The sequence below is a fragment of the Calliphora vicina genome, chromosome 1 (assembly GCF_958450345.1).
Source record: "Calliphora vicina chromosome 1, idCalVici1.1, whole genome shotgun sequence".
NCBI lineage: Eukaryota > Metazoa > Arthropoda > Insecta > Diptera > Calliphoridae > Calliphora > Calliphora vicina.
In genome coordinates, this window is record NC_088780.1 from 112,878,760 (window position 1) to 112,894,612 (window position 15,853).

The 15,853-nt window shown below is 29.4% G+C and overlaps 1 protein-coding gene across 1 annotated transcript; it reads left to right on the forward strand.

Moving 5' to 3' along the window:
• The first annotated feature begins 2,999 nt into the window (after positions 1 to 2,999).
• On the forward strand, positions 3,000 to 15,584 carry Cht5 (Chitinase 5). The gene is made up of 6 exons (XM_065515531.1): positions 3,000 to 3,139; positions 6,985 to 7,615; positions 7,677 to 8,292; positions 9,648 to 9,785; positions 15,103 to 15,273; positions 15,333 to 15,584. The coding sequence occupies exons 1-6, from the start codon at positions 3,136 to 3,138 to the stop codon at positions 15,483 to 15,485; spliced, it is 1,713 nt and encodes a 570-aa protein (XP_065371603.1). The 5' UTR covers positions 3,000 to 3,135; the 3' UTR covers positions 15,486 to 15,584.
• Positions 15,585 to 15,853: the final 269 nt, after the last annotated feature.

Below are 15,853 nucleotides of genomic sequence, written 5' to 3' on the forward strand. Positions count from 1 at the left end.
AAAAACCCGAACGGCAATTTTTTCGTGATTTTTAGTGCTTAATTTACTTAATTTTTTAACCATTTTTGGAAGCTAATTATTGTGAGAAACTGTATAGGAAGCTGTATGAAAGCCAAATCGATGCAGTATAAATTCCTTCTACATCTTAATCAATAACGTTTTTTGCTGGGTAATACAAAGTCGAGCTCATTATAAAGTTAATAATATGCTTCACTTCAATGCCTTCTAAGTCAGACAGTTCATACAACACAGTCGACAAAAGCTATACAGTGATATAATAAGTGTTTAACGTACTCATCATCGTTCTAATTCCTGACGTTTCCTTGAATGTTAATACGCCTCAGGAACCAAAGATCCTTATCTGAAATTACTCAACCTTCATATTTTTCGTTCGTAATGTCTGCCTGACATGATTGCACAGACATTTACGACATTGTTGAACACGAAATTTCATCACAACCTTTTAGTGACTCCTTTAATTGACAGAATGTATGCATGGAAAACACTACAGAGAACCAGGAGCTGTTTTATAATTATATATTAAGATCCCTGAGGTATACCATATAACCTATACAACTACCAGGAATATATTTCGCTGAGAATACAGGGATCGTATCAGAGTTGTATAGATACGTTCCTACAAAATAGTTGTATGTATTGCCGAATTATCAATCCAACCAATCCCGTTGATGACCTCCATTATTAACATGATAACTGATCATATTTACACATTCAAATGGAAATATAATTTTTTTAAGGTAGCAAAATTATAAAAATGCCTATTAAATTGCAAAAATAATAGTGTTTATAAAAAACCGACTTTTTAAAAAACCGGTTTGTCGGTAAACCGAAAAGTGGCCTTTTTTTAAAAAACCGGTTTTTCGGTTAACCGACATCGAAAAAACCGGTTAACCGTCATATATGTGTAGAAAACATAAAATGCCCAATAAAGTATATATAGCTTTAAATTTTGTAATTTTTACTAGTCAGGAATGGTTAATATTAAATAACTGTAAATATACAAAAGAGCTAAGTCTAATCAAAATTATTATCTCACTAAAATGGATTTGAGTATAAATATGTTACTAAATATATAATACTTGTTTTAATTATTGGTTTATTCATTAAATTTCAACCAAAAAATTTAAATCACTTTATTATCAACTCTACTTTTGATATGAAACAGAAATTGTTACAAGTCCCAAAAAAGGATCTATAAGATATAATCCCACTTCCTCTTAGCTGTGATTATTTGTCATTATAAAAAAAACTCCATTATCAGATTTGAAAAATATTTCAAATAATGGATTTTAGAACGGTTTTTGTCTCTCCTGTAATATTTCTGAAAAACTAACGAAATGATTAATAAATTAAAATTTTAGGACTAATGAAGTCAAATTTATTGAAGAAAGGTATGTACATCGAATTCAATTGAACGTTTGGTAAGATCATCACTAAGTTTTTAATGAATCATTAGTAAGGTTTAGCCTAAACTTATAGAATTATGCGGAATTTAATTTTTAAATTTATTCTGAAAAAGTTTTTAAGTAAACTCATCGTACTCTACTATTCAGAATCATTGTAATTCTTAAAAATATTAATCTAAAGAGGTTTGTATTGTAGATCAGCAGTTTAGGTTTCAAATCAGACCAATAATGTGTATACAATGAATATTAGAAATGCACAAAAACGTGAGATTTATCAATTTTAGTCCCAAATTTTAAAAACCGGTTAATCGAGTGATAAAAACCGGATAAACCGGTTAACCGAAAATCAACATTTTAAATTAACCGGTTCGCAAAAAACCGAGATTTCGAAGAAAAACCGGTTTTTCGGTTAACCGGTTTATAAACACTAAAAAATAAGTTTTTTTCTTGGATATTTACAAAATAGATGTGGGTTTGTTTGCTGAATATTTTGCCATCAAAAGCTCTTTTTCATGAAAATCTAATGTAGTCCCAGGATGTGTAAATTAATTTTTTACTTAAATCTGTTGAATAGCAATCTAAAATTGCCATCATAATGGAAAATCTAGTAACTAGTGAATGGTATAATAAACTTGCATTTGACTACACGATCAACCATCATTTTCAGTTCAATTTTCGAACTCAATAATCAATCTGTATTTTTTGGGATTCATAACAACTAATTATAGATTTAAGTTATAGGGCCTTTTCGGAAATGCATCACTGCGCTGCATCTGATGCGCAGTACATTCTAAAATGCAAAAGTTGCCAACACTGCAAATGTCATGAGTTCTAAAAAGCAACAGTGAAACATATGATGCGCAAAAACCCATCAAACAAGCATCACAAAAATGGCTGATGCATTGTCTGCGCATCAGCATCAGCTGATTTGCATGAGCATCGCAAACTAATCACAGATGCGCATCAAATGCAGCGCAGTGATGCATTTCCGAAAAGGCCCATATTTTGTAAGAGATGCAGAGGAATTATGATCCTCTGCATTGAAATGCTTAAATTTCGACAAAAATGTGTGCTAGTACTTTTCATACAAATTTCTTACGTTTGAAAAAAATTCTTTTAAGCTTAAGAAACATATATTCTAAATTTGAATGAAAGCTGAAAACGTAGGTAATACAAAATGTCCCGTACTTTAATTTTTGTATACCTATGCATCCAGATTTCGATTAATCGTTGTCAAAAATCAGCTTAAAAATCGGAGTGTAAAATCGATCACAAAAAATTCGTTTTTAGAATCTGAAAATCGATCTTCGACCATAATCGTAATCGATTTAACCATGTCGTGAAACCCGAGAATGTCACCATGGGACTCTGACACTCTGAAATTGTCAAGTGGGATATAGTCCTAATTTGGAGTTAGCGTAAATTTAATTACACATTAATTATTTAATTATAAACAGAAAATTTCCTTAACAAATTAACACTTTAAATCCCTGCCAACTGCCACCAACTGATTATAAACAAAGTGACTAAAATAAAGAATCATTTAATAAGCGTATAAAATATGTAACGTATATAGCACGCACCCACATTGTTTTAATTTTGTACGTTACATTTTTTCATTAACAGTCATATAAAAGCCTGGGTTTTATAAATAACTAAAGTTATTTGAAACCAAACATTCAGTGAAAGAAGATCGCTCATAGTCGACATGGGTAAGAAAACCAAAACAAAACAAAAAAGAAATTGTGTTTCTTTAATGAAATTTAAAAAAAAAAACTATTTGTATTACTGAAACAAACAGTGGTTATTGAACTTTATGTTTTTAATTCAAAGAAATAAAGTGCATCACAAAATTAAATATACTTATGAGTGCTACGAATAAATAAAATTTTATACACAAAAATATGTATTTCTTTTCCTCCTCAATCACACCGAAAATGCAATAAAATGTTTGACAATATGACAGAAAAAAATCACCAAGAAAAAATATTTAAAAGCCGCAAAGAGAAAGAAACAAAAACAATAAATTTACGTTTTCGAAATTTTAAAATGAATATTTCGGGTCGCCAAGAAATAAAAAAACAAATTGTTTATTTGTGTAAAGACAGTGTTAATATGTGCATTTAATATTCTAGTAACGTATTTATTTTTTAAAATAATTTGGTTGTATTGTTGTTTTTTTTTTTTAAACATATAATGATTTCTTCCCACTTTTGGCAACGTCAAAGACACATTTATACTTATAAGTACTTAGTTACGTTGGAACGTATGCATGTCGTCCAAACGCACTATGGGGTTTGTGAACTGTGAACAAAAAAAATATATATATTGATAAAATAACATTTTATAACAAACACAATTTATTTACATTGATACTGTAAATTTAAAAAGACAACAATATGTTTTGCGAAATTAAATAAAATGTTCTTCTGCCTTTAATTGCGGAACATAATTAATTATTATAATAGGTAAACGTTTTAGCTTAAAACTTTCCTTGAGAAATACAGTGTTAAGTTCCAAATGTGTTAAATAATTTTTTACAAGTTTACAAAAATAATTTGGTTTTTGAAAAATTGGTTAAATATAACTAAAACCAATAATGTACCTTACTTTAATATAAAGTTTTGAAACTTTCTTTCTACTTACACACAGCTTCAAAAGTGAGTAAACACCAGCAAAGTTTTAGATTTGTTTCAGATCCGACTTAAAACTTTTAAATTTTAATCGATGGATAGATTTTAGGATTTTCATTATCTTAAAAAAATCAAATAATTTGTGGTGTTTACTCATTTGAAATATTCACAGATTAACAGCACAAAAAACATAATTTTCTTCACTTCAAAAGAACAGGAAATTTGATAATTTAAACAAAATTTCCAATTTAAAAAATTAAGCAATTTTTAGCAAAATAAGAACATAATTTTAAAAAAATATTTAATCAATTTTTAAAAAAAATAATACTACGACCGAGACAAAACACTATTAGTATTACAAGTATTTCTAGAATTCATGCATGTAGCTAGTACTCATTTTAGTTGGGAGTTGCGACCAATGATTTCTTATGGAAATTGTCACCTGTAGAACTGATTCTACAGAAGAGTTTCGGAACTTGCACACGTTAATTGGAACACTTTTATAACTAACTAGTTTCAAAAAGCAGATGGTTTATTTTATATAATAATAATTATAAATATAAAGACCGGGTTACCGAAAATCTAATTTTCTAATTTTCTATAACAGGTCTTGTAACAAACCCAAAAGCACAAGGCACACAATAATGAAAATCCTAAAATCTATCCATCGATTAAAATTTAAAAGTTTCAGTTGGCTGGAGATTAGGCTGAATAATAGATTTGATTCTGAAAAAAATTTAAGTCGGACTATAATGATTTTCATGATCTTAAAATAATCAAAAAATTCACTGGTGTTTATTCACTTTGTATGTCTTTAAAATAAAATGACATAATGTTAGATTTTTATTAATGTTTATTTGGACCTTAATTTTTGTTCTTGGTGATTTCTAGAATTCAAAGTGAAAGATGTCTGGAATAGTGAAATCGGGTGATTTTGTATATTATATACATATGTATGTACATTAGATGTAAAGAATTCAAAATATTTTCATTTCTATAGATCTTAGAATCTACATCAAACTTTATTATTCCTATGGATTACAATTGAGAGATGCTAATCGGGACTGATTTTTGAAAATCCCGGGAATCAGGATTTGGTAAAGAATCCCGATCCGGGGTTTCGGGATTTTCGGGAAATCTAAAATCTCGAAAATTATAAGAAATAAACGTACATAATTATGTCTTTACAATTGAAAGTAAATTTTTTATTTAGCAATTCATTTTTATTAGACACTAAAAAGCATTTCAGCCATTCTGGAACGAATTTTGTTTCCGACATATGCTGCTGCCGAAAAACATCTTTCATATTGGCAAAACCGTTTGCAAATACTTACAACAAATCTGCAAGTATTTTCCTATTGTAAAGTGATCTATTTCTTTTGCAAGTTGCAAATCTACATTATAACTTGGTTTCGTTATTGTTATTTGGGTTTTTTACATTTATTAATAATATCTTTTAGCCTTTGAGCAATCGAAATATTTTCATTTTGTTCGAGCTCCTCATTTGAGATAAAATCAATTTCGTTTGAAGAGGATTTAAATTGAGTTTTGTTAGATAACTTACAAAAAAATGTGAAGAATTGATTTTCCAGAGCCCCAAAAATAACCAAAAATACCGCTTACCTTTATTAACTATGTTGTAGCAGGAGTTGAGCTTAACAACTTAGCTGAACATCACTTTGCGATATTCGTACATGTAGAATGTCAAAATGCATAAAAAAGGCACACACAAATTACAATTTCCCCTATTTATTTATGAAAAACGGCATTTGGAAAATCCCGGGATTTAAAATTAAAAAATCCCGGGCTTCGGGGTTTAAGAAATCCCGAAAACCCCGGGATTTTTGGGAACGGGTTTCCCCGTTTGGCATCTCTAATTACAATATAAAACAAAATCAATTTTTTTCCAAAATTACAAGGTCCGACCAATAAATTTTGATAGAGGAGACAAAAAAACAAGACACGTGTACATCTTAATTTGCACATTCTTATTGTTAATCGGCATAAGAAACCATGTGATCCTTACATTTTAGGTATAAAATGTGTTCAGCAAATTTATGCAAAATGTTACGGAGAACATTTTTGTAGAATATTTTAACCCTCTAAATCCTCAAGGCATATTCTACAAAAATGTTCTTCGTAACATATTACATAAATTTGCTGAACACATTTTATACCTAAAATGTAAGGTTTCTTATGCCGATTAACAATAAGAATGTGCCAGAGTTGGGAAACTTTAACCCCGCCTCAAATGAAATTCAGTTGTAAACTTTCAAAACGCCGATACACGTGTCTTGTTTTTTTGTCTCCTTTATCAAAATTTATTGGTCGGACCTTGTAATTTTTTTTGTGTTGTACAGTGTTATCTGTAAATATAATTTTCGAAATATTCGAGTTTGAATATTTTTTTATATTTGTTTTTGCAAAATGTTTAACAAAATCTTCTCCGATTTTTTGATATTAACAACAGATTTATATGTAAGACATTTTATGCGATTTTTCGCTATTTTTGGTTGAGAAAAGTATTTACATTTTTCGGAATAAATGTTTAGCATTGTTAATATCAAATTTGTAGAGATAAAATATCATATTTGATCAGTAGAAGTTAAAGCAAATATATGTATTTCAAATCGGTTTAAAAAAAATTAAAAAGTTACACAATGAGTTAAAAGTCGCTATTCAATGCTTTGAGAATTTCTTATTTGAGTTGTTTAGTTAAATCCGTTAAAAACTAAATTTGAATAATCTTATTAAGTGAAGTACAATATTCCATTAAATTCCCATTTAATATGTATTTTTAAATGTACTCATATGTATGTAAGTATTTAAATAATACATTGTGATATATTTTATGATATATTTTAATATAAGTATGTATTAAATAAACATTTAAATAAATTAATTTTCGATATACCCCACTTTAGCTAAACGCCTTATTACACTTATACCTCTAATGCTGTTCGGCATAGTTCTAACGGCGGTGTCTACAAAAGCCTCTGATCAACCATCACGCATTGTATGCTACTTTAGTAACTGGGCTGTTTATCGTCCAGGTCTGGGACGTTATGGCATCGAAGATATACCCACCGATCTATGTACTCATCTTGTATATTCATTTATCGGAGTCGATGATAAATCTTGGGAAGTGCTTGTTATTGATCCAGCCTTAGATATAGAAGATAAGGGATTCCGGAATTTTACACAATTACGCAAGACACATCCGCATCTGAAATTACAAATCGCTGTAGGTGGTTGGGCTGAAGGTGGTTCTAAGTATTCACAAATGGTGGCGGTACGAGAACATCGTCTAAGTTTCATACGCAGTATTGTGAACTTTATGAAGAAATATGATTTTGATGGTTTCGATTTGGATTGGGAATATCCCGGAGCCACAGATCGTGGTGGTACTTATGGTGATAAGGACAAGTTCTTGTACTATGTACAAGAATTACGACGTGCTTTTGAAAGAGAGGGTAAGGGCTGGGAGATAACAATGGCTGTACCAGTGGCAAAATTCCGTTTGCAAGAGGGTTATCATGTGCCTGAACTATGCGAGTAAGTTGAAATTTATATTTTCTACAGATAAAATGTAAATTATAGTGAATTTTATTCATAGACTTTTAGATGCCATACATGCAATGACTTATGATTTACGTGGTAATTGGGCTGGTTTCGCTGACACCCATAGTCCTCTCTACAAACGTAAACATGATCAATACGCTTATGAAAAACTGAATGTTAACGATGGCTTGGCCTTGTGGGAAGAAATGGGTTGTCCTGCTAATAAACTTGTCGTGGGAGTACCACTATATGGTAGAACTTATACTTTGAGTAGTTCCAATAAAAACTACAATATGGGCACTTATATTAACAAAGAGGCAGGGGGTGGTGCTCCTGGTCCCTATACAAATGCCAGTGGCTTTTTGGCTTACTATGAAATCTGTACTGAGGTGAAGGATAAAGAAAACGGCTGGACTGTTGAGTGGGATGAAGAGGGCAAAGTACCATATACCTATCGTGATACCCAATGGGTGGGTTATGAAAATGAGCAATCGGTACAAATTAAAATGGACTACATTAAGATGAAGGGCTATGCTGGGGCTATGGTCTGGGCCATTGATATGGATGATTTCCATGGTTTGTGTGGTCGCGAAAATGCACTTATGCACATTATCCACGATAGCATGAGAAATTATCATGTGCCTGAACCGACACGAGAGACTACGCCTAGGGTAAGTTGTCACTTGTTATGTGAATTATTTTGAAAATGTGTATGACATAAAATAGAAACAATAGCAGATGCCAAAATATAAAACATTATAAAATAGACTTCATATATTTAAATATAAGTTACATGTATGTGTAGGTATATTAGGATGGCTTCATTTGTATGGAATAATAAAAATATTACTGTTTTATGATGCTGGTTTTCATATTTGAAATTTCTAGAAATATATTTCCATTAAATAAGCGATACATATGGGCAATTCCATATCATAGTACGTGACATTTGTACGCCTATAGAGTGGAATAGATTTTGCAAAAATAAGTGTATCTGAAAAATAAGTTGGTCTTTATGTTCCATTCAGAGGGTACTATATTTGAAAATAATGAAAAGTTCTTTCGAAACATTGTTGTCCAAAATATCGAGCGAAAATATCGTACGTGACATAAAACGGAAGTCATTTTGAAGTACATGTAGAAATATGCAAAATTTTTCGAATCGTGAGAGGCGTTATGTTACCTTTTAATTTCTTACACTAAACGAAATATTTTTCCTTTACAATCAAAACAATCTTTGGATGATTTTATAATAAATAAAATTTAATATCGTACGTGACATACCGTACGTGACAGATTTTTCTCTTATAATAAAACAATATATATTCTGTAAATATATGTACAAAAACTAAAAAAATTAAGAGAAAATATAGGCTGACTTCATAAACGCATTTTGCAAAGCAACACTGCAATGAATAGTGTTCATAAACGCAATAGATTTTGTTTTGACAATGTCGCAAGTTCATTATTGTATGGCAATGCTTGTCCATGCGCAGCATCTGTCAAATTTGTGAACTGGTTTTATTTATGATTCTTTACAAAACATTTATGCGTTGATGAATGTCACAAAGTATTGCTTTGCCTTGTAATTGCTTTGCATTACTGCGTTTATGAAGTCGGGCATACATTCGGTTTCAATAAACAATTTTATAATAGCAAATAAACAATCAGAGTCAAATTCATTTCATACTATATGGTAATTCCGAACTTAGTTTTAACCGCAATTTTAGCCTAAAACATGCCAATTAAATTCAAAAATTAAATATAGTCAGTTTATACTATTATTGTGCTAATAAAATGTTGTAATAAGCTCTAAATACCTATACATAGTAATATTTTAGTGTTTTCTCCTATTCAAATCATTCTCGTGGAATTGCCCATATATTAAATTTAGTTATTAAATTTAAGTTGGAGCCACCCTAATGTGCATATTCATAGTTTGTTTTTATACATATTATACAAGTTAATGATTGTTTTTATATTTAGTTTTTTTGATTATTTATTTTCATTATTTCTTACTTTTCAGCCAGAATGGGCTAAACCGCCAGCAACGCCACCAAACCCTGATGAGGGCAGTCTGGTTATTTTAGAAACAACAACAAAAAAACCTAAACCCGTGACAACAAAAAGACCCTCAATATCAACAACTGCTGCAACAACAAAGGTAACCAAATGTACAGAAATATAAATTTGTAGTCGATTTTTTTCATTTGAAAGGTAACAAAGGAACTTTTGTCATTACCACAAAACAGTTTGGAATATTTTAATGAAAGTATTATATTATAATTTATTATAATATAAAAATGCAAAGTATAACTTAACCAATGATCCAAATACTTCAAGGAAATCATTGCAAATTGCCTTATTCTACGGTTCTAGATCGCCTTAACATGGCGTTAGCCCAGGATAGGGTACCATTTATACATTCTGTGATAGATCAGGAAACTACACCGAACTTATTCTGTTTTTGACATTACACCAAAAGGTGTACCAAAAAGGAATTAAATAATATAAAAAAAATATGTATGTTTTTTTAATATTGTATCCCATTAATTGACATAAAAATAGTCGAATTAGTTTGTGTTTAAATTATTAAATTCTTCGAATATTTATTTGTAAGAAAATTTTTTTGATTATTCGAACGAACATTTTTCAAGTGAATACCCGAATAGATTAAACAAAATACTGGTTAAATATAATATTTTTTGAAATTGATTTCAACACGTTAAATGTACTCAGTAGTTGAGTAGTTGCTTTTGGTATTGATTAGGGGGAAAACAGTCAGTATTGTGTACCTAAATAATAAGTCGAGTTTAGCAACATTTCCTATCACGTCCAAAATGTCACCGTTATTAGAATTTTTGATTCTGAGTCAAATAACGACATTTTTTTGGGTTTTAATGTTCAAAATATTATGAAACTTAATAGCCCCGCCCACCCAAAAGTAGGCGTGACCGAGAATAAATTTTGTGTTATTTCACTCAGAATCAATAACTCTAATAACGGTGAACTTTTGGGCGTTATTTGAATTTTTTTCTAAAATCGACATAAGACATGTAATATTATATATCCCATAAAAAAAAACTAAAAAAAATGCTTTAAATTAAAGTAACATAATAATTTTTCCTGTATGTAGACTTTCTTGAGCTACTGTACATATAAAAGTTTTAATCGAGGATTCTTTAAAACCGATTTTAATATAGCAGATGTTGTTTCTATGAAAGTGGTTACCAAAACGTCGAGACTTTAAGATATGTTCGGAATAACCGAATTCGTTATAATCGTATTTTACTGTAAAAAGGTTTTGCAGTTTTTTATACCATTAGTCAACATTTTTAAAATATCACTATAATTTATTTTGTATTTTATGTTATTGCCAAAATTGTACCACATGTAAAACGTTGAAAGGCAAAGAATTTTCAGAGACAACATATGGTGTCTTAAATGTTTAAAATTGACTAAAAAGGAATCTAAATAGTAACTATAAATAAATAATAAGAAATTTTTATTTGGTAAAACAAATAATTTTTTAATATTAAGTGTCTGATTCTATCTATAGAATGTTTTTTATGAAAATCCAGCAGTATTTTATTGGTTCAGTGATTTTTATTTTAAGTTTCTTTTTAAATTTATTATGTATATACATTAGGGTGGGTCAATTTGTTTGGATGAGAAAAAACGTAACAGGCGAATAGCAAAATTGGAATCTACACAAAATTCTAAGAAAATTTCCAAATGAAAGGGGTCTAAAATTAAAAACTAGCTACCGCCGAGAGACATAAGTGTTTTAGACAATTTTATGTAGAAATTACTTGTTAAAATCTGTTTATATTTGCAAAAGTTATTAAGCTTTTTCGAAAAAAGTTCGAAAAAATTTACCTTGTAAATTAAAAATTGTACATTAGGGATATAACTATTGACATTTTTTGCAAATTGGCATAGCATAGTCGAATAGAGCATTAAAAAATATAAAAAACCACGATATTATTTTTTCGCGGTTGTTAAAAAAGTTCACGCACCAAACGCATTAAAGTTTTTCATGAAATATTTTCAATTATTTTGTAATACAATGTATTTTATTTTAATAATAACTGCGGACATACTTCAAAAGATAATTTTTAAATAAGGGATGTATCCCTCACACTTGCAAACAAATTATGAAATTATTTATATAATTTTTCAGAGAAAAAAAAAGTTTGGTTTATTTTAGAAATTGGTGTTGGTGCCTGATGTTTTTGATTCCAAATGACCTAAAAAAATGATTTTCATTACTTATACAACATTGGCCATCACGTGGTGGTATGCCAAAAATTTCGCCAAAATTAGTTATATGCCTATTGTACATATAAATATTTGTTTTTTTTTTATTTTATTCATATGCGCTGGGGTTGAAAATACTAAAAAAGGTGTTAATGAAAAGTAATAATAATTAGAACTATGTTTTGTTAAGAACTAAATTTCCTTTATACATTGCACAGTGGATCCGCCCATAGGCCAAAAATAAATAAAACGTTGACAAAATATTTAGACAAAATGCATAAAAATTGTCTCTTAGATATCCAATCTTTTAAATGGCAAACCGGTTTTTGCTGGAAATCTAACGGGACTTTTTAAAAATAAAATTAAAAGCATGAGCAAATATTCATTTGCAAAGCGCAGCTGAACGCTGGATTTGCAAACGTGCACTTCAAAACGGTCTTGCAATTGCTGTAGTCTACAAAATTAAATTATTTTCAATGAATTTTGAAGTTAAAGGTATTTATTTTATCTTTAGAAAATAATAAAACTAACTTGTGTTGTAATTCTTGTGAAATTAATGTTTTAGTTAACCTATATATTTGTTACTTTTTTGTATAACTTCATTATGTTTACTTAAAGTTTTAGATGTGTTCCCCCAATATTCCCCCGTAGGGTTTTTTTTCATTGTATTTATCAGATTCTTAAGATAATAAAAGTGCTGAAGTTAGTTGCGGAAATTTGCGGATGGGCTTGTAATCTTTAATATCCTAACTCGCCCCACAGAGGGATGGCTTCATACATTTTTTTTTGCAAAAATTATAAGCTGTGGTCGTAGAGCGCTGATATTTGGCACAGAGAATTATATGGACTAAGTTAAGAAAAAAATGAAATTTTATCAAAATCGTCCACGCCCAACGCCTACTGCCCATACAATCCAAATTGATTTTTTCGCATAAAATTGTTTATATCCAAGCAAAAGTCTAGAAATTTGGTACATACATTTATTGAAACCAAAAAGGAACATGCTGAGTTTCAATAAAATCGGTCACGCCCACCGCCCACGAAACTCATTCATAGATTAGAATTTTTTGGATATTTCGTTTATTATTCGACAAAAAATTTTTAGTTTTCATCCTGTCCCGAAAACTTCCGAAAACAATTATTTTTATTAATCGAAACAAGACACTCCCACCTTTCATTTTATTAAAAAAAAGAGCTTGGGGGAAAGTGGGGCTACATTTTTTTTCTCCAAGGAAAATCAAAAATACAATAATTATTAGACTTATACATTTGGGCATATCTTCTTAACTGTTATGGTATCCCCATAATTTTTTTTTATTGATGTGGAAATGTTATATTTTTCAAATATGTTAAAGGTAAATGTATATAAACCACTGAATTGCGTGAAAATATAAGTAAATTTTTGCTTAACACCCTTGCAAGGACTTTACTAGCATGGACTTTTTTGAAAATAAAATAATTTTTTTCTTAAAACTATAAGTGTACATTTCATCTTTAAACATTTCTCTACAAAACTGCATCATTTGATTGTTGAAATTAAGTGTTTGAAAAATTGACTTTTTGACACCAAAATCCCTCTGTGCGCCGTCTTATTTTTGCATCGGTACATAAAAATCTGATCCATGGAGCTGAGGTAAGCAAGCATGTAGTAGTGTCAATAGGTGAATTGTCGGAGGAAGATGCTGAAGCGAAAAATAAGCATATAAAACAGTTTAGATTGCAACATACCCGAAAAATATCGCGCATATAACTTTGTATAACTTTTTAATTTAGTTTTTTTTTCAGTGTATAATTCAAATGAATTAAAATGGAATAAAAATTAACTAAAATTGTTTAAAACAAACGAATTTTCATACTGAAATATTTTATTTCAAAAATTCATAAAACAAATCTAAAAGCCAATTAACCCTTGAAAAATCAAAGGGCTACTGTGGCTAAAGTTGTTAATATTTTTTCTAAAAAATTTGCGGACTTTAAGTTTTTCGGGCATGCTATGAGGTGATAAATTTTGAAGACCCTACCTTTTTTAGTTTTGAAGATATTGATTATTGACCGCTTGTTCATATAAGGGAAACCACTGTGCATTGGTATACATTTTTATAAACTTTCATATCAAAATAAGCAATGAAAAGCGACTAAAATCAAAATTTATTAACTGTGTATTTTGAAGCTTCTCAGCGGGAGCTAGCTTTTGATTTTAGACCCATAGTTTCTTGGGGAAATTTTCTTAGAATTTTTCGTAGATTACGTTTTTGCTATACGCCTGTTGACCAAAAAAATTGACCCACCCTAATATATATACATACATACATAAGCAATATACAGATCTCTTAAGATTTTTAGTTTAGTTCATGTTTTACACCCATACATGGTGATTTTCATAGAGTCTAAAGTTTACATGGGTATATGTTAATCCCTTACACCTTCAAAATAAAACAAAATTTTGACTTTTTCTGTGTCTATATACGCTAAACTTAATTTTTGAATTAATGTTTTTAATGAGACTGACAGTAGTGTACAATTAAAACTATATAAATGTACGGCAAATAAACTATATATAAATTTAATAAAATTATACAGTTTGATAAATTTATATCATTCATTTACTATAACAGTGTCTTAACTTATATAAATACAGTTTAGAATAAAATATTTATTTTTAAAGTTTTGAGTTGTTCTATTTATATTTTGTATAGGTTGTCCGAATTAAGTTTTTTTTAATTAATTCTAAAATCTATTTTAACAAACAAAATATAATTTAAAACATTTACCCCCATTTTCTCAATATCTGGTTATCGATTTTCGTAACGATAAACCTCCGATTAAATTTTTTTTTATATGAGAACTGTCAGTTTATACAAACGACAAAAAATAACCAGAGATTGAGAAAATGGGGATTAGTTTTTAACGTGCTTGAATCCAATTTTATATTAAGATCAATTCACTGAAATTTGTTGTTGCAGATTCCTTAACTTATTCAAAAGATAGGCAAATGTTTTAAAGTACTCTGTTCAAATATGTTAAATTTTGGGTTATGACGATATAACCACAAATTGACAATATATACACATAAACAAAATGTATATTTAAATTTTCGATGTCGAATAATATGGCTAATTTTAAACATCTTCATGACATACAATACTAAATATACATATATGTATTACTGATGAACATATTCAATAAATTAATTTAATATTATTAAATTATAATTACTATAGAAGCCAATGAAAGCCACCAAAAAGCCGCCCACTACCACAAAACCAATTACGGAGAGTGTATCTTCACAACAACCAATGACGGAAGAACCAGAAGTTGTACAACAACCTATGGAACACTATGATATTGATTGTTCCCATAGAGATTTCGTGCCACATCAGGATTGTAGAAAGGTAAAGGTTTGATATGGTTTTTAAATAAATTATATTAATTTCTTATTAAATATTTTTAGTATTATCGCTGCGTCCATGGCAAACCCATTGAGTTTGAATGTAAAGAAGGTTTAGCTTTCCATACCGTTTCCAATGTTTGCGATTGGATTGAAAATAGTGATCGTTACTATTGCACCCGTTTAAAGATGAAAAATATGGGCAATAATGCTTAGAGCATTATTACTTTGCATTTAATTTAAGTTACAATTTTACGAGTAATATTTACAAGTATTTTAGATAAATAAAGATTTTTACAACGAAATAATATATAAGATTTAGAGGTTTTATTTCTAGATGAAACAAAACATGAATTTGTCATTAAATATATTTATAATTTCCTATTAAATAAATGATGCCGTTATTTGTCGCATTGGGTAATTAATAGCCTTGTCGTGATTGGGTAGTTGGGAATCGTAACTGGGACGAATAAAGTTCACCCAGTTATACGCTTCTCAATTTAGAACGATAAATGAAACAAATTAGTCACGGACATAGCTATATCGACTTCGCATGATGAAGGGTATAAAAATACTGAAATTTT